Source organism: Adiantum capillus-veneris, chromosome 19 (genome assembly GCF_014529385.1).
Source record: "Adiantum capillus-veneris isolate H3 chromosome 19, ASM1452938v2, whole genome shotgun sequence".
Lineage (NCBI taxonomy): Eukaryota > Viridiplantae > Streptophyta > Polypodiopsida > Polypodiales > Pteridaceae > Adiantum > Adiantum capillus-veneris.
Genome location: NC_140949.1, coordinates 133,353,072 through 133,375,573, shown reverse-complemented (window position 1 = coordinate 133,375,573; position 22,502 = coordinate 133,353,072). Strand labels below are relative to the sequence as shown.

General features: G+C 45.8%; 1 protein-coding gene across 2 annotated transcripts in view; it reads right to left on the bottom strand.

Annotated features, from left to right (window-relative positions):
* The window catches only part of LOC147434900 (ribonucleoside-diphosphate reductase subunit beta), a 194,258-nt gene that overhangs the window by 123,322 nt on the left and 48,434 nt on the right, over positions 1-22,502 (bottom strand). For both annotated transcript variants that reach the window (XR_015185398.1, XM_086491290.1), the window contains exons 2-8: positions 7,275-7,554; positions 6,933-7,053; positions 6,756-6,833; positions 6,402-6,477; positions 5,824-6,164; positions 5,344-5,583; positions 5,134-5,267 (exon numbers count right to left, since the gene is read on the bottom strand). Coding sequence is in view for 1 of the 2 variants with exons in the window: in XM_086491290.1 (XP_086347416.1) it covers positions 5,134-5,267; positions 5,344-5,583; positions 5,824-6,164; positions 6,402-6,477; positions 6,756-6,833; positions 6,933-7,053; positions 7,275-7,529 (1,245 nt within the window). In the remaining variant the exon portion in view is untranslated. The remainder of the gene's footprint in view (positions 1-5,133; positions 5,268-5,343; positions 5,584-5,823; positions 6,165-6,401; positions 6,478-6,755; positions 6,834-6,932; positions 7,054-7,274; positions 7,555-22,502) is intronic.

Genomic DNA, 22,502 nt, shown 5'->3' with positions numbered 1-22,502 from the left:
CATGAGGAGTATATGCTAGGTCCTCCTCCTCCATCCACTTCGCATCCAATGCAGGATAGTTCTTGAATTTAACCAAGAACCGCCTTCTCACTTCACCCTTATTCATTTTGTCCTTATGTGCCAAAATCTGTTTAGGAACAAGGATCTCCTCATTTTCTTCCACTTTGGGTTGCTCATCAAGCTCCCCATCTTCAAGCACATCACCTTTAAAAGGTTTCAAGAGACTCACATGAAATGCATTGTGAATCCTCCAACTGTGAGGCAGCGTCAGTCGGAAGGAGACATCATTGATCTTTTCGAAGATCTGGAAAGGTCCGTAGTATCGCATACTCAGCTTTGGAAAAAGCCTCTCCTTCCACGTCTTCTTTCTCAAGTATGCCTTCTCAAAACATAAGAGTACCCAATCATCCTCTTTCAATTTCAAATCGCGACGATGGCGATCTGCTGCCTTTTTGTGTCTTTCTTGAGATTTCTGCAAAGCCTCGCGGACCTTAGCAAAAGTCGTATCTAAGTCGCGTGTATACTCATCAGCTTCAAAAATCTTATCTTTCGTGCTTAGGAAGGGTGGAACCTTCACAGCACCTTCAATAATCTCAAATGGCGCCTTCCCCGTCGAAGAGTGTATCGTGTTATTGTAGGCAAATTCCACCAAAGGTAGATACTTTTTCCATTGAGTCTTCTAATCCGAGATGTAAGACTTCAATTAATTCAGTACCACTGAATTGACAATCTCAGATTGCCCGTCAGTCTGCGGATGCAAAGATGACGAGAACTGCAACCGCGTGCCAATGTTCTCCCAAATTACCTTCCAAAACAAACTCGTGAATTTGGGGTCCATGTCGAAGACAATCGTCTCGAGCATGCCATGTAATCTGAAATTCTGGGCCACAAGTCCAAAACAAACTCGTGAATTTGGGGTCCATGTCGAAGACAATCGTCTCGGGCATGCCATGTAATCTGAAATTCTGGGCCACAAACAGTCTCGCTAAGTGATCCGGCTTGACTGTTTTCTTCACTGGAATGAAATGAGCCTGCTTGCTAAATCTGTGAATAACAATCCAGATACCATCCTGACCACTCTGTGTTCTCGGGAGATCAAAAATGAAATTCATTGCAATACTTTTCCAGGGGCGGGTGGGTATGGGCAAAGGCTGTAACAATCCCTGTGCTTTATGCCTGTCAAACTTGACCTTCTTGCATACCAAGCAACTACACACAAACTCGTCCACATCCTTCTCGAGTCCCGGCCAAAAGAAGTATTTCTCTACCCCTTTCAAGGTGGTAGAAATGCCGCAGTGACCCGTAAACGGTGGACAGTGGCATTCAGTCATAACCTTTTCCCTCAACCGTGTGTAACGCACAACATGGTTTTTCTCATCAAGTAGCCATCCCAGATGGAATATCCCGCTAATGTTTCCCCATCCCGTATCCGTGTGAACATTTGCAAAATCTGTATCTGTGGCATACTGATCGACCATATCCTCGAAGATCCTATCGTGTATCGCGGAAATAGCCAGAACCAACGCCTTCCGAGACAAAGCATCTGCCACCAAATTCTTTTATCTCTGAACATGGACAATCTGGAAGTGAAACTGTGACAAGATGTTCGCCCACCGCGTCTGCTTTTCTCATAGTTGCTTCTCTGACAAGAAGTAGCGTAAACTCTGATGGTCCGTAAAGACAATAAAATCCGCTCCGAGTAGGTAGTGCCGCCACTGAGTAAGAGCATGGATAACCGCCAAAAGCTCTTCTCATAAATCTGTGTTGTCAATTCCGGCCTTGAGAACAATCGGCTCTCGTAAGCAATGGCATGGCCTTCTTGCATTAAGACCGCACCTAGACTACGACCACAAGCATCACAATATACTTGAAATGACTTTTGCAAGTCCGGCAAAGTCAAAACTGGTCCCGTAGTCAATTTCTCTTTCAGTGTCTGAAAGGCAGTCACCTTTGTGGGTCTCCACGAGAAAGGGACTCCTTTCTGTGTCAAGATATGCAAAGGGGAAGCAACCTCTGCAAACTTTCTAATGAACCGCCTGTAGTACGAACACAATCCCAAGAAGCTTCTAACTTCATGGACATTCTTCAAATCCGGCCAATCACGGATAGTCTCTATCTTGGCCGGATCCATCTGTACTCCTGCGCTGCTGACACAATGTGTCCCAAAAAGTGTATCTCTGGTAGGAAAAATTCACTTTTCTTCGCATTAATCACTAACTTGTTATCTCGTAATGCCTGAAAGACCTGAAGCAATTCTGCCTCATCCTTGGAGAAAACAATGATGTTGTCAAAGAAAGTGCCAAGAAATAGTCTGTACTCTCGAAAAATCCTGTCCATCATCCGGTTAAATGTCGCAGGAGCATTGGTTAAGCCAAAAGGCATTACCAAAAACGCAAATAACCCAAAAGTCGTCTGAAAGGCTGTCTTGTAGACATCTCCCGGCACGATTCGGATCTGATGATATCCACTTTTCAAGTCGATCCTGCCAATGCACGAGAATCCCTGAAGTCGGTCAAGTATATCATCGATTCTAGGAATCGGAAATCTGTTCTTGAAGGTGATTTTGTTGAGAGCTCTATAATCGATGCACATCCGTCTTTCTTCATACCAACAACACCGGAGAGCAATACGGTGCTATGGGTGCTAGAATGGTTATGTGTAGTCCCTCTAGGTGTTGTGAGCGCGAGGTGAGAAAATATTGAAGCAACACACACACACACACAATGCCAAGTTGTAAAATTGGTAGCCAAGTTGTGGAGTACCCATCATAGAGTTGTAGATAGAGTAATGGGCTACTAGCATGCTCACCTACCCAACTACTCATGTCCACTTACCTAATCTCTTTTACATTATTGTCTTGCAAATCTTTGAGGTAGAGTAAGGCATTCAATGGCAATTAAAGAAAGAGCCATTAACCATAGAAGTTCACTAAGTCACCAGAATCTTGGCACTCAGTGGAGGGTAGCAACATTGTGGGCAACAAGGGAGGCAGTTGTGGTACATGTCAAGCCTTGCACAACTCGATGTTGCTAGTGATGTGAGATGTTGCTAGTGATTTGTGCATACCATCATGATGTGTCCCCCTGTAAAACTAACTATCTGGAGGACTCAAGGGCCAATCTGGCATATCTGTCTCTAGTAGTATTCCATAAGCTGTGCATAAAGGAGACTGATCTGGTAAGCGTCTCTATCTCCATAGGGGGGAGCTCCTAACTCTGTTCTAATGATCTCGTGTGGCATGGAAGCCTTGGCTCTTATCGGCTGAGAGATCATAAATACCAAGTGCCTCACCGTACCTCTCCAACCATCCTGATCCACAACCCACAGAGGTTCCCCAAACCTGAAGCCTAGAGCATAGCTGAAACTACTAACGTATCAAAGAGCCAAAACTTTGTTCGGGGTTCCTGGAACTGAGCCTGCAAACACATCCTCTCTAATTCTCCCAGGGCTGCATACGCTCTGGTCAGTCTAGTCTCAGCTGCTCTCTTCAAAGAAAACCTTGGCCCAGTGAAGACTACCTCATGATAAGTGTATGCATCTGTGTACTCCACAGTCGCATGATCTCCCGATCCACTGGGGTGTGGTGTTAAACACCATAGCCCTGGTTTTACCAAGGTTTACAGACAACCCACTATCCTCTGCAAAGCTATGTAATGCATCCAAATGTCGTTGCATACCCTCTGGTGTGTCAGTCTCACTATTCACTCTTGTAGTGTGGCTACAAAACAAGACTTGTTGACTCTATAATTGCTGTTGATAACAGCTCCCAATCTCTTCTCGTGTTCAATGAGAGAGAGAGAGAGAGAGAGAGAGAGAGAGAGAGAGAGAGAGAGAAATGAAATGAAATGAAATGTTATATTAGCGTCTTCAAAAGGCCAAAATGATCTATGAGACCAGAGCGTTACAATGTGGTGGATCTGATACAAAATGAAATGATGAAATGACAAAATGATAAAATATAAATACTATGAAATCCTAAGTTGGTAGGTGTGAACTAAGCAGCTAGCCAGGATAGCTAAATCACAAGTCACAAGAGATCCACCATTGGTCGCTGGCGCATCTCATCAATCTCCTCCATGGTCCGCGCAGTCTCACCGGGCGCCGTGCATATCGGGCCAAAGTGATACGAATCCTATGATGTAGCTTCCGTCGATGCTATGTGGTCCTCCGCAGTCATGGGCGTCTTGATCTCCCCAACTCAATCGCTGGGTCGATCAATGTGCCTCTGGTGTGAGGCGACAAGATCTGTTGTGGTAGTAGCTCCTCCGGGTGTCCAGAGTCTGCTCTAAAGAAGTCTGTGATGTGTCTCTGAGACTGGCTGGCCTCTCCTCTCATCAGGCTCTCTCTGTGTCTGCGCAGCTCGAGCAGAAACAAACCCAGGCATCTCTGATCCTCGTACCTCATGACTTTGGAGAGTGGTCCAAAGCCCTCTTTGAACAAGCAGTGGAAGCGGCCTCGTATCTCATAGTAGACGGGGCAGTGGCATGTGTAGTGTAACTCTGTCTCAGGCTCCATGTCACACATGGGGCATGTCCTTGCCTCTGGTGGTACTCCGTTGTATTTCCCAGTCTCGATCCGCAGCTGGTGTGAAGATGTTCGTATCTGGCCAATAGCACACCGTATCCCATGAGACAAGTGGGCGTCCATGTATCTGGGCCTCGTCACAAAACCGTCCGCCGTAAGCTGGAGAAGATGCTCTCTATAGAAAGCCATCTTCATGCCCAGCTCCTGTGCTGGCTGTATCCATGTCCTCCTGGTGTCTAGCTGAGTCAGGTCTTGCCGGATGTGCCTGGTGATCTTGGACTGTGTAAGAGTCAGGGAGGGTGCATCCAGTGAGCATTGGAAGGGGGGCAATCTGTCCATACTGAATCCATACGCCTGGAACCACGATGTCATCTCCCCATACCAACATGTTGTGTCTCCCTGCATGGCTAACTGTCGAGAGGACTCAAGTGCAAGGCGGGCGTATCTGTCTCTGGGAAGTTCCCACATGCGGTGTATGAATGAGACAGATCTGGTGAGCGCCTCAACCACTAGTGGGGAGGCAGCTAGCTCTGCTCGGATAATGGCACGTGGTACTGAAGAGAGAGAGAGAGAGAGAGAGAGAGAGAGAGAGAGAGAGAGAAGACTTACATCAATAGTGCCAAGAGGTGCAGCAACAGCAACACTAGAAGTGTAGGCACTCCAGCAAGGTTGCCAAGAAGAGTGAGTCCTTCGTTCTAGTGAAACAGCACAGCCAGTAAACTGCTTTCCCAAGGTATCCCACCCTGAGGAATTTAAACAACAAAATGAGGGACTACAAATGCAGCTTACAAAAATCATACTCTGGCTGAGCACCTTTACCTTCCATAAATGATTTCCAGCGATAACACCTGCCTTTTCCAAATGATTGAAACGGAATTAAAAGGGATCCAATACCAGCACCTCTTTCACGTTCTTGCAAGCACTTGATCGGACTGTATGTAATTTTCAGTAGGTTTGCTTCTTTCGTCGGCGGTAAGGAAGTAGCCATTTCTGAAAGGCATCCCTCTTCACATGGTGAACCTCCATCCAGATAACTGTCGTCGTTTGACCTAGAACTGCCTATCCAAGCACAGTCATCAACAAAGCAAACAGATCATATCAGAAGTCAAACTAAGTCGGTAAGAGATTCTTAAAACGAAATTTGAACCTATCCTCTTCAGCCTCAGAACTAGAACCTAGAACCCTCCTACCAGTTCTCAAGTTTGTCAGAATACATTGCTGTGTCTGGGTAAAGACATGCTGGAGTAAAATGTCAATGAGATTGAGATATGCTCAGTCAATCCTAAATGCACATTGTACCTGGTACAACTTGGCTATAAGACCAAGAGAGGACCACGTCATGGAACTTGTCTTTTCCTTTCTTCCTCTTTTTCACAGACTTTAGGTCTGCATAAGGCCTCAACCGTAATCCATTTTCTTGTTGAGAACGGACTCCATCTCTAGACCTCCGCCTCAACCTGCTGTCAGAGTCTTCATGGCCAGTGTAGTCAATATCAACTGGAAATACTGAAGTGGCCCCTGAACTACCAGGTCTACTAGTGTCTCCGTTTAGTTGTTCGTTTCCTTGAATAAAATCCATACTAATCTGCTCCTTGATTTTAGCAATATGTTCCAAAAGCTGCTGCTGCAACTCAGACAAGCTGCAACAAGAAGTTCAATTGTCCATTACTGATGCATTTTTCTAGAACATGATTAAGAAAAATAAAGTAGGCAATCTGGGGCTACTTCCTTATTTTCTACTTCTTTCTGTTACTGTTCTTGTTGACCCAAGGGCATTTTCCCTTCTTCTTTTTTTGACGATTGAAGACAGAAGGGGGAAGGGGGGGGGGGGGGGGGGGGGGGGGGGGGGGGTGTTCCTCAAACTCATCGACACATACATTTCATATCTTTTTCTGGCTTCTGCTGTGTCCATCGATGTGATAGGGGGCCTGTCAAAAAAATTTGTTTCACTGCCTGCCCAGCACAACAAATTCTCAGAAACTTAAAATTTCACACTTCAGAAACACAAGGCAAAGATATAAGAGAGCTCAATCATATAACATGACAAAAAAATTGATCTCAGTAACTGTCTACTTGAATCTCTACTAATGCTGGCGGTCTCAAAAATAATCTGAAACCCATGCCATTTTTGGACAAAAATTTAACTTTACAATCAAAAATAATCTTAGACCCCAAGACATTTCTTTGGCAAACACTTACTTTACAATCAAGAGCAATCAATACTTGCATACCTGTGAACTCGCTAACGTCTGCATTCACTGTAGTGATAGAGTTCATATTTCTTCCTTCATACATAGATCTCTTGTGCCCTGTTCCAAATATAGAATAAAAGTACCACCAGGTCACAAGCGACTTTCTAGTCTCAAAACTTGTTGACATAACGTTTGTGTTGAATGCTACTGGCTTACCCAAGTTGGTGAGAAGCCGTTTATTTAACATTGTCGCGCCAACAGCAGCAGAGCCACTTAGCTTGGGTACTTTGTGGGACTTCTTCTTCTTCTTCTTCTTCTTCTTCCCTTGGATATTTGTCTGCCATGTAGAGGTCAGAATTAAGTGTACATGACAATCTTGATGCGCCTGAATGAGCTAAATTCTAGCAAGATAAAATTGTGCCATGTATGTAAGCAATGCACTCATATAAGACTAGCTAATGGGCTTCATAGAACTACAGTCTAGCATGCAGTAAACTCTACAATATATCTGCATCATGTAAACAAATCACTCATTTGTTAGAAGAGCAAAAAGCTTACCTTAGGAGTATTCAACCCCTGCTTCATTTTCTTTTTTATTAAACCGGTATGACATTTCTGTATATAATGAAACAAGTGATGGCGAGTATGCTGCCCAAGCAAATCTTCTTTCAATGATGGATTGTTTTCTAGCCATGCGTCAATGACTTTTGTTCCAACTACTGACCCCGTGTCCAGGGTCTCAAGCCACGCATATACAGGCTTCCACTTTTCCTTTCGCTGAAAGGGAGTAGTGGATGGCTCCACCTTCTCCATCTCCTCAGAGTTCAATCTCAAAATCCTGAAGTAAGGCAAGATACTTAACTGCTCAATTCTTTCAATCAATCAAAATACGGAATACACTTTAATGAAAAATAATGCATCTGCTTAATTTTAGAAAAACAAATCATGCATGGTGCAAAAGTATAAGCATATCACTAGAGGCCTGATAGGGCATTGCAAGCAAGGAGGCACTAGCAAGGAGGACACACACACCCCTCTGTGTGTTTGTGCGCATCTTTCTCTGTGTTTTTTCTTGTGTGTGTGTGTGTGTGTGTGTGTGTGTGTGTGTGTGTGTGTGTGTGACAAAGTCATGACGTGGCCTGCCCGACTAGAAAGAAATGCCAGAAAGGACGAGAAATTAACCCGAATAACAGAGAAAGTTTGAACCTGGAAAGAATGTCCAGGGGCCTAAAACTGAAGAGAAAAACGGTTTTTTCAATCCTAGTTCCCACCCAACTTGTGGAACACGGCCGAGGGGCCTAAAACCCTAAAAACCAGAAGCTTGAACTTTGAGACTGATTTATGTAAATCGCACTGACACGGATTTTCCACTTTTTACACTGGCAGCTATTGGCAGTTTCTACGCTGGCTTTTGTGAGCATATGCTTTTGGGGTTAGTGCCTTTGGGTGAAGTGCTTTGGGGCTCTGCTTTTGGGCATCCCTAGTGAAGTTTATAAGGACCCTAGGGCCTCTCACTCTGCAGAGCATCTCGACACAGAGTCTGAGAGCAGAGGACCCTTGGGAGTTGTACCTAACAACTAAATAATAAAGAAATAACGGAAGGGGCGACTGCCTTTGGGGCCAGTGCGTCTGGGCGCGGAACTCCGCCGTGCCGTGTCGACTCTCCCCTTTGTCTATCTCTCTCTTAAAGTTCAGTGATTTTGCAATTTCTGTTCGTGTTTTGCTATTGATTCTCACACTTGGAGTGTCAAAGCCTGTAACAGTGGTATCAGATGTCACAAAATTATGACCTGGCATAAGTTGTCCCAACTTATGGGCACTTGCCAAGAGGGCCCAAGGGACACGAGAAATAAAAAGTGTGAAGACTGCCCAGCTGTACAGATGCCTTAAAACGCGTTGACTAATGACGTGGCCAAGCTGTACAGAACCTCCACAAAACGCGCAGACTGTGCTGACGTGGCAGCGTAAGGATTTCCGCGTTTGCCGCTAACAGTTTTTGGGCCTAGAGCTTTTGAGTTTGAAGCTTTTCATGTACTGCTTTTTGAGAAGCCCCAAAGGGCTACTGTCACAAGACGGGCACCACGTGCCAATAGAAAAGAACAGACTGAACAGACTTTTAGCACTTCCATAACAACTGAACTGAGAGAGAGAGAGAGAGAGAGAGAGAGAGAGAGAGAGAGAGAGAGAGACGTCACGCGACACGGAGTGGTGGGATTCCACCCCAGAGAGTATTGGCCCCAAAACTTGGCGCCCCTTTCGGTATTTCTTTATATCGCATCAACACAGTACAAGCCGGTACTCCAGACTCTGCACCTTCTCCAGGAAGCACGCCAAAGAATGAGCCCTAGCCTCATATTTAAAGGCCCTTGGCCTAAAAAGCAGTTACAGTGAAAAGCCTTCAAAGCTCAAAAGCTTCTGGTCCAAAAGCAATGCCAAAAAGCTGCCAGCTTAAATCACGGAAATCCGTACAATCTAGCCACGTCAGCACTGCCAACGTAAAAAGCAGAAATACGTACATTTCTGCCACGTCAACAGTCAATGGAATTTTCGGAGCGTCCGTACTGCTGCCAAGTCATCAGCTACGCAATTCTTTGTATGTGTCTGTGTGGGTCCTGCTTTATTTTAATCCTTTATGTCACTTGGGGCCCCATCGAACGGGGTCCCCATAAGTTGGTAGGACTTCTTCTATTGTTGCTTGTTTAGGCCCCTCGGCCGTGATCTGCAAGTTGGCTCCATTCTTCAGGGCTTGACACGTCAACAGTTTGTGACAGCTACCCTGGCTATTTGGGTCGTTAGTCTTCTTTTGCGAATGCAAGAAAACAAAAGAAGCATGTACACATCGAGGGTTTGTTTTCTTTGGCATCCCTTGTAAGAAAAAAAGAGCCCTAAGGGCCTCACATCTCAGAGCATCTGGACGCAGAGTTTGAGAGCGGAGGTTCTCGAAGGGAGTTGTACTTTGCTGAAGATTTGATAAAATAAAGAAATACCGAAAGAGGCGCCGGGTTTTGGGGCCAATACCTCTAGACACAAAACTACGTTGGGTCGTGTCGTCTAGAATTGAACTGTGGTTTAAAGTTGTGAATTATTTTCAGTGAATCTGTCTCTCTCGTGTCGCGAAAGATTCTAGACTTGGGATGCCCAAGCCTGTTACACAAGACGGTTAAGCCTGATCATTTGACGAGACTGGTTGTTTCACAAATTTTTTGGTTACATGGCATGCCTCAATCCATTGTCTCAGACAGAGACCCCTGATTCACTGATCATTTGACGAGACTATTTGTTTCACAAATTTTTCGGTTACATGGCATGCCTCAGTCCATTGTCTCAGATAGAGACCCCCGATTCACTAGTTTGTTTTGGAGAGCAATCCGGGAGAACATTGGCACGCGGTTGCAGTTCTCACCCTCATTCCACCCACAGACGGTGTAACAAACTGCCATGTGTCAAAATGGAGCCAACCCTTAGATCCCGATCGACGGACCTAAACCCTAAGTGAAGAAGCAGAAGCAACAGAAGAAGTTTTACCAACTTGCAAAGTCTTGTCGAGTGGCCTATTTTTAAAGAAGAGTTCCCACCAACTTATGGAACCTTGTCTGATGGGGCCTAAGTGACCTAAAGGCATTAAAAATTAAAGCGGTTCGAAGACACACTCACATACACAAAGAGTAAAAACTCATGACGAGGTAGCCTGTACGCAATCCTGGATTTCGCGCTGACATTTGACATCGCAACTGACGGACGTCTGCAATTCGTGCTGACACTTACATGGCAGCTGGACTGCTGACACTTACATGGCAGCTGGACTGCTTTTCAAGGCCAAGGGCTTTTAAATATGTGCAGAGGCTCATTCTCTGGCATGCTTCAGTGTGAAGGTGCAAGGATTGGAGTACCGGCATTGTACTCAGTTGAAGCAATATAAAGAAATATTGGAATTTTGTTTGAAGAATCTTTGTGGCCCGACCCCGGGCTTATTAGGCACTCTCACCCTTACTTCATCGCGCATCGGGCACGCTCCCGTCTTCACCGCTTTGTCTTACAGGGCATAAGCCATAAAGAACCCAAGACATGGCGTTCATGGATTGAGCAAAATACTTGCAGTTTCTCCTCGATAAGCTTCGCAACATTCTTTCGCGGCATTCTCAACAGAATCTTCCAATGCTGCAAAGTTTTCAACAATTTTTGAAATACATATTACCCCCTCTGATGCCCCTGGTGGTACATCCTCCTCCGGCACCAGAAAGTACGTGTCACGATTGTGACGTATTCTTTGTCTTTGTATTACCTTCTTGCTTGATTCTTTTGCAAATACGAAGACGCACGAACTTCAAGACCCCCGATTCTTTAAAGGATGCGTCTCTTCGCCCAAGAGTCGCACCTGTTCGGCGAATAGCCATGCCTCTTCAGCGAATGGCTGCACCTTTACGCCGAAGGGTCTCGACTCTACAGCAGAGGGACACGACTATTGGCCTAGAGTCATGTCTTTTGACCTATGGTCATGTCTCTTCATCGTGTCTCCTCAGTTTCTATATAAGAACACCCTTGTAACACATTTCAAGCAATCAATCAATCAAACACAGAGTCTTTCGAGTCTTGTCTCTGAGTCAAGTTCAAGTTTCTTAAGTCTTAATCATGAGTTTTAAGTACTTAATTGAAGATTAGTAACTAGAATCCTTACAGTGGTATCAGAGAAAAAAATTTCCCGGGACCCAAAAATTGTGAGCCTCTCACCCTCGCCGCCACCCTTTCCACCCTTCCCGGACTTGTATGGAAGCAGAAGAAAGGTGGTACACACATGGAAACGAGCATGAGGTAACTTAAATTTATTCTAGTCCAATTACATAAATAAAGGAAAGCAATATGGCTATGTGTGTGGCGTACCTTTATTCTAGTCCAATTACATAAATAAAGGACAGCAATATGGCTATGTGTGTGGCGTACCAGATGAATTTTAAGATCGTTGTGTTGGTACCTGTCACCAGCGTGTGACTACTATCTATCCTTTTTGTTGATTTCTTTCTTACTATCTATTTACTTTCACTTTTTGGAAACACCCCTCGGGAAATCTAACTGCCCTGCATTGCATAGCTAGTGTGGACCTGTCCAGAGGGAGTCCAGGCCTAAGGGCAAGAGAGCACTAAGGTTGGACAAAGACTATGGTTAGCCAAAGTGGGGTCATTGACTAGCCAAAGTGGAATCCTTTGCTACAGAGGCTACATTTCAGTTTTGGGTGTGGCTACAGTGTACAAAGGGGGTCAGATGACCTAGAAAGATACAATGGCAGCATCTCCTAAAATTTAGGGAACTGCTATTTTGGGACCTGAAAATGTGTTTGCGTCATTACCTCCGGAATGACAAGGGGAACATTTTCTTACTCTGCTGTGAAGTCAACTGGGCAACCGGTTGGGAGATTTTTAGGCGGCAACCCCGAAACGGGAAAATGCTTGTAAATGTGCCAAGTGGCACCTTCTGGTGCACTTTCCTCATGCAACAAGAAGTGGCGCTGATTTTTAAGCTGGGAGAGGCTCATTTTCAGATTTTGGTCACAGGCTAAGAGCTATGGAGTGCTTGCTTTCCCTCCTATGTACAGTGCGGTGCCAGGAGTGATGCCCTGCATGCTACGCACTGCCCTCTCTCTCCCCTATGGCAGTATGTTATGCCCCTCTAGTGGGTTTTTCATTTGACCAATGTACAGTTGTGTGGGTTCATGCGCGATTGCCGAGGCAAGAGCCTCTTGCACAGGTACTGAATTAGCTAGCGGCTAATCCCCCGCAGGTACAGGTGGATGAGGAGAGGTTTTACGCCAGAAATCTCGTCCAATTCAAAGGGCAAGTAGCCCTACAGGTGCGGGAGCTCCAGGACTTGCTATAGATGCGACCGCCACGCGAAACGGAGCCCGAAACAGTAAATTACAGCCTGCTGTGTATTTTTGCAGGTTTAGGGTTTTGGCCCTAAACGGTCCCTAATACCCCCAGGAGGTTCGGGGATGCGAGGGGACCGCTGTACAAGTGATCTGGCGCATTTTCGGGGCTGAAAACAGAGAATTCAGCGTGCTGCAGATTCTCGCCAGGTTTTGCAAAGTGTCCGTATGCGTCGGGAAGGTCACTCAATGCGTGGGAATACTGACTGTGAAGGGTCCTAGTACAGTTATGCTGCCGAAATCGGGCCTGAACAGTTGAAATTCAGCCAAGTTTGTGCGGGGCAGCTTGTAGGGAACCACAACGTTTATTCCCTCTTTTAAGCAATAAAGAAATACCAAAAGGGGCGCCTAAGTTAGGGGCCAATCTTGTGTCGGTCTTCTCATACAGGTGCAATCTAGAAGCCTGTATCCCTTTCCCCTTTGTTGTGTCTTGAAAGTACAGGTAGAATAGACGACTAATAATGGGTGAAAGCTAAATCAAGGTTTGAAGTAAAGTCTACCGCCCTTTTTGGATTGAACAGGCCAGTTTCATGGTTCCATCCCCAGGATTAAATCACTTTTTCCCATAGAAGTGAGCCTTGGTTAGTTTGGGCTTGAAGACACAGGGGATCATAGACCAGACACAGGAAATTGCAATTATGACTGACAGACCAGATGATGTGACTGAAGAGGTTTCCTCTTCACAGAGTCAACAGACACATGAAGTGGGTGAGTCTTCAAGACCACCACAGACGAATGATGATATATTCAGGACCCAGTTGGCTACTGCTGTGGCTATGTTTACACAAGTAATGCAGAACCCGAGGTTTTTAGCCTTTCTGCAACCTCTTGTTCCGTCTCAGCAAGTTGGGTCACTGGATCATATTCAAAAGCCTGTTAAGGCTCGAGCACAGGTGATTCATACTGCACAATCAATAGAAACACCTGTACACTTGACGGAGAACATGCAGTCTCCACAACCTGTGCCTAGGGTGCAAGAACAGGTGGCTGAGATGCCAGTCTTTCAAGCTGTACCAGTTCAGCCAGCCACTTTTCAGCAACCTATAGCTGGTTCTAATGGACAGGGAAGCAACCTACAGGCTATGCAACAGATCTTCCCACCACCTTCAGTACACCCTGGCTATTTTGGAGGTGGATCGGTATTCCAGAGCATGGCTGGTCATGCACCTGGAAATCAGTTTTACACGCCAGGAACAGTGTTTGGGGGTGCTCAAACGATGATGCCTAACCCCATGTATGGTGTCACGGGCATGCTACCAGGGTTTCAAAGCACTCAAGGCCAATTTGGGATGCCACAAGCAAATTTTGGTATGGCTGGAATTACAAATCAGCAGCCAAATATGGCATTTCCAGGTCAACTTAATTGCGGTCAGGGAACACAAATGAACCCTAACAATGTTCCCATGTTTCAGTCACTTCCATATGACAACTTAACGCCGCTGGAGAGGCCAACTCCGTACAAAGAAGGTGGCAAAGGTGTGACATTCACGACCTTTACAGGGTTTGATGACAGGAAGAAGGCTCTCTCATTCCTCCAGCAATTTGACAAGGCCTATGCAGGGGGAAACTTTACAGAGGCTTCAAAGGTCCGCAAGGCAGCCACTTTCTTGACAGGGAATGCGGGACAATGGTGGACAACTTCATTGCTTCAAGGGCAAGCTCCGTCCACATGGATTTACTTCAAGCAAATTTTTGCAGCAACATGGTTATCTGATGACTTTGAAGCAGATGTCATGACAGAATGGCACCAGCTTAATGCTGCCACTTGCAAGAATCTAGATGACTACAATCGGAAGTTTTGGAAAGCTCTACTTCTAGTAACTTCCTATAGGTTTGTGCCATTGACAGAACAGATTGAAAAATACTGTTGTGGCCTACCCAAAGGATTGAGAAAGTACTGCACGAAGACCAAAGTCACTACTTTGACGCAGCTCATCGAGGTAGCAAACACTGGCAATGGTTTGCTCAAGGGAGAAGATTGTGAATTCAATACTGGCGTCAAGGAAGGATCAGCCAAGAAAAATTCAACGAAGAAGTATGTTCCCAAAGAGGCTCCGAAAGTGACTCAGGAGCCAGCGAACGCAGGGAAAGACAAAGCTACGGCTCAATCAGAAAAGGGACCAGCAAAGAAATGGAAAAGACGTTTTCTTCGCAAGTCGGAAGAGCAAAAGAAGGTCCTGAGGTCAGAGAACAAATGCTTCATCTGTGAGCAGCCTGGCCACATTGCTTACAATTGTCCTACAAAGAAAAGGCCAGCTGATTCTGACGACAAGGAGGACAGGAAAGGGAAGAAGCCCATGGCTGGTCTAGTGCCAGATATGGTGGGCGACAAGCCAAATTCAAATGCAAGTGAGCTTTGCAGAGCATGGGGAAAGGACAGGGATCAAACAGTGCTTATCTTCTTTGATCCAGGTGCCAAAGCCAACTTCATTTCCCCAGAATTGGCTTCAAAGTTGGGAATCAGACCTGAAGAGATGGGGTATACAGCAGAGGCAGGTTTGGCATGTCATGGCCATACAGAGGCTATGACACCCATCATTGGAAAGTTGCGCCTACATATCCAGTCCTATGTAGATGCTGAAGAATTTTACATCATGCCACTAGACGAATGTGATATGTTGTTAGGTATTCCTTGGTTGTTTCGTGTACAGGGAATCATGGATGCCTACAACAAAAAGATCACTGTACAGAGCAGGGGAAAGACTCACATTCTGGATGTAAAGCTTAAAGGGGATTCTATTCCCACTGTATCAGCTTCTGCTATTACTTCTGTAATGAAAAAGCATCTTTCTGCGTACTTGGTTTTTGCACGTGAAGTGTCAGATTGTGATGAATCAAATTTATCTGTGCTAGATAAAGAAAGGTCAATGTTTTTACAACAATATAGTGACTATTTTTCCGATTCATTACCGTCTCAATTACCGCCAGAGAGACCCGAGGACCATGCGATAGATTTGGTGCCAGGCAGTAGCCCACCAAATAAGCCTCCGTACAGGGTTAGTGCGGCTCAACAGAAAGAGAATGAGCCAAGTACAGGAGCTGTTAGAAAAGGGGCTGATTCAGCCCAGTTCATCTCCATTCTGTTCTCTAGTGTTGTTGGTGCAGAAAAAGGATGGCTCATGGCGTATGTGCATCGATTACCATGCACTGAACAAGAATACCATCAAGAATAGGTTCCCTATACCTAGAATTGATGATATTCTGGACAAATCAGAAGGAGCAGCTATGTTTAGCAGGATAGATCTAAAGAGTGGGTACCATTAGATCCGCATTAGATCAGAGGATGTGCACAAGACTACTTTTAGAACAACGTTTGGCCTTTACGAATTTTTAGTGATGCCCTTTGGTCTCACAAATGCTCCTGCTACGTTCAATCGGATGATGGACAGAATTTTCCGTCCACACCAGTAGTTTGTTGGTACATTCTTTGATGACATGATAGTCTACTTTAAGAATGAAGAGGAGCATAGGCATCACTTGGCCATTGTGTTCAAAGAGCTACGCAGTCATAGGTTGCTCATCAATGCAAAGAAAAGTGAGTTTTTTCTGGAAGAGATTCACTTTCTGGGACACATTGTCTCAAAGAGCTACGCAGTCAAAGAGCTACATGATAGTCTACTCAAAGAATGAAGAGGAGCATAGGTATCACTTGGCCATTGTCTCAAAGAGCTACGCAGTCATAGGTTGCTCATCAATGCAAAGAAAAGTGAGTTTTTCCTGGAAGAGATTCACTTTCTGGGACACATTGTCTCAAAGGATGCTGTCAGAATGGATCTTGCAAAAGTTGAAGCGATCAAGTCATGGCCAGATTTGAAGACGGTGCACGATGTCCGAAGTTTCTTGGGACTATGCTCCTATTACAGACGGTTTATCCGAAATTTCGTTGAGATTGCTTCACCTTTACATGCTCTTCAAAAGAAGGCGGTCACCTTTACATGGACACAGAAAGAGATTTCAGCTTTTAATCTCTTAAAGGAAAAGATGACTTCAGATCCAGCCATTGTGTTGCCAGATCTTAGGAAGTCATTTGTGGTCCAGTGTGACGCCTGTGGTAGTAGCATTGGTGCAGTGCTAATGCAAGATGGCAGGGTAGTAGCCTATGAGAGCAGAATTTTGCAAGGGCCAGAGATGACCATGCAGGTCTATGAGAAAGAGCTACTGGCTATGATTCATGCGCTCTTAAGTTGGAAACACTACGTGCTAGGTGCAGACTTTGTTGTCCAAACGGACCATCAGACCTTGCGATACTTCTTGACACAGGCAAAGTTATCTGAGAAGCATATGCGATGGGCAAATATCTTGTTCATGTTCCACTTTCAGATTGTGCATGTGGAAGGCAAGAAGAACGTTGTGGCTGATGCCTTGTCAAGGAAGCCACAGATTTCAGCTGTGTCAATTCCTTATCATCATGAACTTGATGATATGAGAGAACAGTATGCAAATGATGAAGATTTTGCAAGGGTCTTCGAGCAGCTAATGGATGGACAACGTCATGAACACTATCTTCTCAAAGATGGGTTCATGATAATGCATGGCAGATTGTGTGTCACAAAGCCATTACGACGCAAAGTTATAGAAGAGAGTCATGTCCCACCGTATGCAGGGCATCGTGGTATCGATGCTACAGTTAAAGCGGTTGAGACATTCTTCTATTCGCCTACATTGAGAAGGGATGTGGATGCCTTTGTGCGAGAATGCCTAATTTGCCAAAAGGTCAAGTTTGACAGGCAAAAGGCACTAGGGTTATTGCAACCACTACCTATTCCAGATAAACCATGGGAAAGTATTGCTATGGATTTTATCTTTGATCTTCCGAGAACGCAGACAGGAAACGATGGTATTTGGACCATTATTTGCAGATTCGGCAAGCAAGCTCATTTTATTCCTGTCAGGAAGAAGATAAAGCCAGATCAGATGGCACGCTTGTTTATGAGCAATATTTTCAAGTATCATGGCATGCCACAGTCGATTGTTAGCGACCGTGATCCACGCATGACAAGTTTGTTCTGGAGAGGCTTGTTTGAGAATATGGGCACAACGCTCAAATTCTCTTCGTCATTTCATCCTCAAACAGATGGGCAATCAGAAGAGGCAAATTCTATTGTCCTAGATCTGCTGAAGTGTTATGTGTCAGAGCATAAAGGAAAGTGGGAGCAATATTTGCCATTGGTGAAGTATGCATACAATAATACAGCGCATTCATCAACTGGCAAGGCACCTTTCGAGATAGTTGAAGGTGGCAAGAAAGTTCCTCCCATACTGCATACAAAGGACAAGATATTTGAAGCAGATAAGTATGTTCAGGACATGGATGAAATGTACAAGAAGGTCAAAGTGGCCTTAGAAAAGACTCAGGCAAAGCAAAAGAAAGCAGCTGATCGTCATTGTCGTGAAGTGGTATATTCACTTGGTGATTGGATGCTTTTACGCTTTGAAAAGGCAAGGTTAAAGAAGATGAAGGGCAAGGAAAGACTGTTTCCAAAGCTCAGCATGCGTTACTATGGGCCTTTTCAAGTGTGCGACATAATCAGTGGCGTTGCATATAGGCTGAAATTGCTTGACAGTTGGAAGATTCACAATGCGTTTCATGTGAGTCTTCTCAGACCCTATGTGGGTGATGTGCCAGAGGATATGCCAGTTGAAGATCAGCCGGAAGTCGAGGAACTTGACGAGATCTTGGTCCCCGAACAAATTTTGGCACATAAGGAAAGAAAAGTGAAAGGCAAGGTTGCTAGGCGTTACTTGGTAAAGTTCAGAAACTATCCACTAATGGATGCTAAGTGGATGGAAGAAGGTGAACTTGCAGAGTCACCAACTGTGTTATCACTTTACCTTGAAGCCTTCGATTTGCAACCTACCTTGACCCCTTCAGTTTCAAAGCTACATGGATTGTCAGTATGACAATGGCTTCTGAAAGAAATGATGTACATGGTATTTAAAGTGAGCTCAAATGAAATACATGTTACATGAATGTTAGAGCTGTACAGATTGTCAGTTTGGCAATTGCTCTTATGGAATGTCCAAAAGTTTGGTTAGTGCTATAGAAGTGAGTAGTTCTTGTCAGTTTGTCAAGGATACAGTAATTGCTTCTATTAAAGGGTACATGTGTAACTGCATTATTAAACTGTCGGTTTGGGTATGCTCGAAAGTGTTACGGGGCCCAACGTGTACTATAAGACAGTGGCAAAATGTGTAGCTACCATTTTGTCATTGGAAAGTTAGTGACTCAGAGCAATGGCAGAGTACGAAGCTACCAATATGTCATTGGGACAGGGTTCACACGCAGGCAATACATGTGTCGACAAGGTGTTGAATACACTAGGGTTGACAATGAGCATGTATGTGCCGTACATGTGTCGACAGGTGTTGAATGCATCAACGTTGACTGTAAGCATGTACAACATAGATGCAAACGAGCACGTTTGAGATTTCAAGAGGGGGGTATGTCACCAGCCTGTGACTACTATCTATCCTTTTTGTTGATTTCTTTCTTATTATCTATTTACTTTCACTTTTTGGAAACACCCCTCGGGAAATCTAACTGCCCTGCATTGCATAGCTAGTGTGGAAACGGGAAAATGCTTGTAAATGTGCCAAGTGGCACCCTCTAGTGCACTTTCCTCATGCAACAAGAAGTGGCGCTGATTTTTAAGCTGGGAGAGGCTCATTTTCAGATTTTGGTCACAGGTTAAGAGCTATGGAGTGCTTGCTTTCCCTCCTATGTACAGTGCGGTGCCAGGAGTGATGCCCTGCATGCTACGCACTGCCCTCTCTCTCCCCTATGGCACTATGTTATACCCCTCTAGTGGGCTTTTCATTTGACCAATGTACAGTTGTGTGGGTTCATGCGCGATTGCCGAGGCAAGAGCCTCTTGCACAGGTACTGGATTAGCTAGCGGCTAATCCCCCGCAGGTACAGGTGAATGAGGAGAGGTTTCACGCCAGAAATCTCATCCGATTCAAAGGGCAAGTAGCCCTACATGTGCGGGAGCTCCAGGACTTGCTACAGATGCGACCGCCACGCGAAACGGAGCCCGAAACAGTAAATTACAGCCTGCTGTGTATTTTTGCAGGTTTAGGGTTTTGGCCCTAAACGGTCCCTAATACCCCTAGGAGGTTCGGGGATGCGAGGGGACCGCTGTACAGGTGATCTGGCGCATTTTCGGGGCTGAAAACAGAGAATTCAGCATGCTGCAGATTCTCGCCAGGTTTTGCAACGTGCCCGTATGCGTCGGGAAGGTCATTCAATGCGTGGGAATACTGACTGTGAAGGGTCCTAGTACAGTTATGCTGCCGAAATCGGGCCGGAACAGTTGAAATTCAACCAAGTTTGTGCGGGGCAGGTTGTAGGGAACCACAACCTTTATTCCCTCTTTTAAGCAATAAAGAAATACCGAAAGGGGCGCCTAAGTTAGGGGCCAATCTGGTGTCGGTCTTCTCATACAAGTGCAATCTAGCAGCTTGTATCCCTTTCCCCTTTGTTGTGTCTTGAAAGTACAGGCAGAATAGACGACTAATAATGGGTGAAAGCTAAATCAAGGTTTGAAGTAAAGTCTACCGCCCTTTTTGGATTGAACAGGCCGGTTTCAATACCCCTTAGCCCGCCCTTTCATTGCGATGTACCCCTTCGTTGATGCCCCTTCACGTAATAAGGTATTGAAGCAGCATGCAGCATGCCCCTTGTTCTCGTGCTCACACCCCTTCCCCTCACTGAGATGTAACCCTTTGTGCAAATCGATGGGCTGCTTGGCTGAAATTTCACGCGCCCCTTCGCTAGTGCTCGCACCTCTTCGCAGAGAGCCATGCCCTTTTGCAAAGCACTGGCCAAGAATCGCTGAAACGCTGAATTTCTGTGCTGTAAGGTGCGGCGGAATGAATGTTGAACTTTGCTCAAGATGAGTGCTCCGAACTGTGCTCAAGGGTTCCTTTTACTTACGGAAGGGAGAGCCTTCCGTTCCATTAGTGAGAGAGTGCAATGGACACAAACAAAGTGAAGGGACACTGTGAATGGAAGTGCATGAGACTGAGAGATAGAGAAGAGAATACGACACCAAAGACGTTGTAAAACCCTCCTCCGAAGGCCCCACTCTCTATGATTGCACAAATCTCTACAATGCTTGGACTTGCCGACGATGTCGACGATGATGAGGACGACAACGAGACGGGCTGAAATCTGAAAACGCTAAGGGCTGAAATCTGCAAATCTTGTATCTGCTGAATTCTGACTCTATGTCGATGGCAACGATGCGACGACGACACGCTGAAAACGCAGATGCTGAAATCTGCGTTTTCCGGGCTGAAACTGCAAACTTCGATGGATCCCACCGTGCGGCGAGGAACTGCTGCAGGAAGGTGAGATCTGCGAGGTTTGGGACTTGATCTGCGGTGTCTAAAGGCTGAAAACTGAAAACGCTAGTCCTACGGCTGATTCTGTTGCGATGATCTGCAAAGACGCTGAGCTGTCCTGTAGATCAAAAACGCTAGGGCTGAAGGTGGTTCTCTACTGCTGCCGATGGCCTTGCAATACAAAACGCTAGGCTGTCCTGCTGTAGTCTTGTCGCCAAGCCGATGCAGAAGCAAAACGCTAGGCTGATCTTGTCCAAAACGCTAGGTTGTTGCTGGGGATGCAAAAACGCTAGGCCTCTTGGGGGTTCTACAGAGAAGTTGCATGTTGAGCATGTGCTCCTGCTGCCTCTTCTGCCAGAAGAAAGTGCTAGCGCTAGGTTTGCTTATATACAAACTTAGCAAAATTGACCTACTTTCCAACAAAAGTCACTTAAAAATAATAAGTGAAAAATGTCAAAAAGAGGGAAAATAGGTCTATGTACTGTACAAATGCTACTGATGGAATCTGACTGGAATCTGATGGTCATGCTGTGTGCAACCAGAGGATATGCATCTAATCTAAGTGTCTGAACATGCACGGTCTGCGAACAAACTCACAAAAGTGCCAGCTCACTTCTTCTTCTTTTTTCCGAGAAAAAGATCCTTCTATTAGTTAATGAAAACTGCCCATAGGGCTACAACCACCTCTGCAAGAGAGGGCTACAACAAGCATGATGGGGAGACACTCCCAATGAAAAAACAGCATATATACAATGGGGCTAAATCAAGAGATGGGAGGAGGGAAAAGCCACACAGGTGGACAATAGTGCCATCTGAGCACCCCCTGGACTATGGTGTAGAAAGGCCCAGGGCGCCAGAGTCGAAGGAAAGCCTCGCGGCGCTCCCGCATGCGGTCGGAGCAGCCCTGTAGTCCCTCAAGCTGTCCTCTGAGAGTATGGATCAGCTCTAGCCAAAAGTCACGAACAGTCTCTGCAGGTGGCACAGGGCGAGCCTCAAAGATGCAGAAACAACGAGCCCGCCAAATGAACCAAAGTGTCATGCCACTGATGAGCTCCCAACACTCCTCTCTCTCACTGCACCACTCCAGTGGAGTAAGCTCTGTAGCAGGCTGAAGTGTAGGTCGCCCCCCTTGTATCACTATCATCCTGTTGGTGGAAGATAGCTCAAACTGAAGTGCCAGGCCCGTGAGGGTGGACCAAGCCGCTGCCCCCCAAGTGTATTGTCAAGCCGTGGAGAGAGCAGGCATCAGCCGAAGAACTCGTAGCCACACCTGCTGGGCCGAGGGACAGTCCCAAAGACAGTGACGCTGACTCTCCACCAAATGGTCACGAGCTGCACATGTGGCCGAGAGACCACTATGCACAAGCCAGCTCCCTACTGCTGTGGCTCTATGTGCGACCAGCCACTGAAACAAGGTGACTCGCCTCGGCTGTCTGGAGTCCCACAGCCTCTGCCAAAAAGCTGCCAAGAACTTGACTGTGAGGCGCTCCTCCTGCCAATGACGTGTTGCAGCGGGGCGGGCC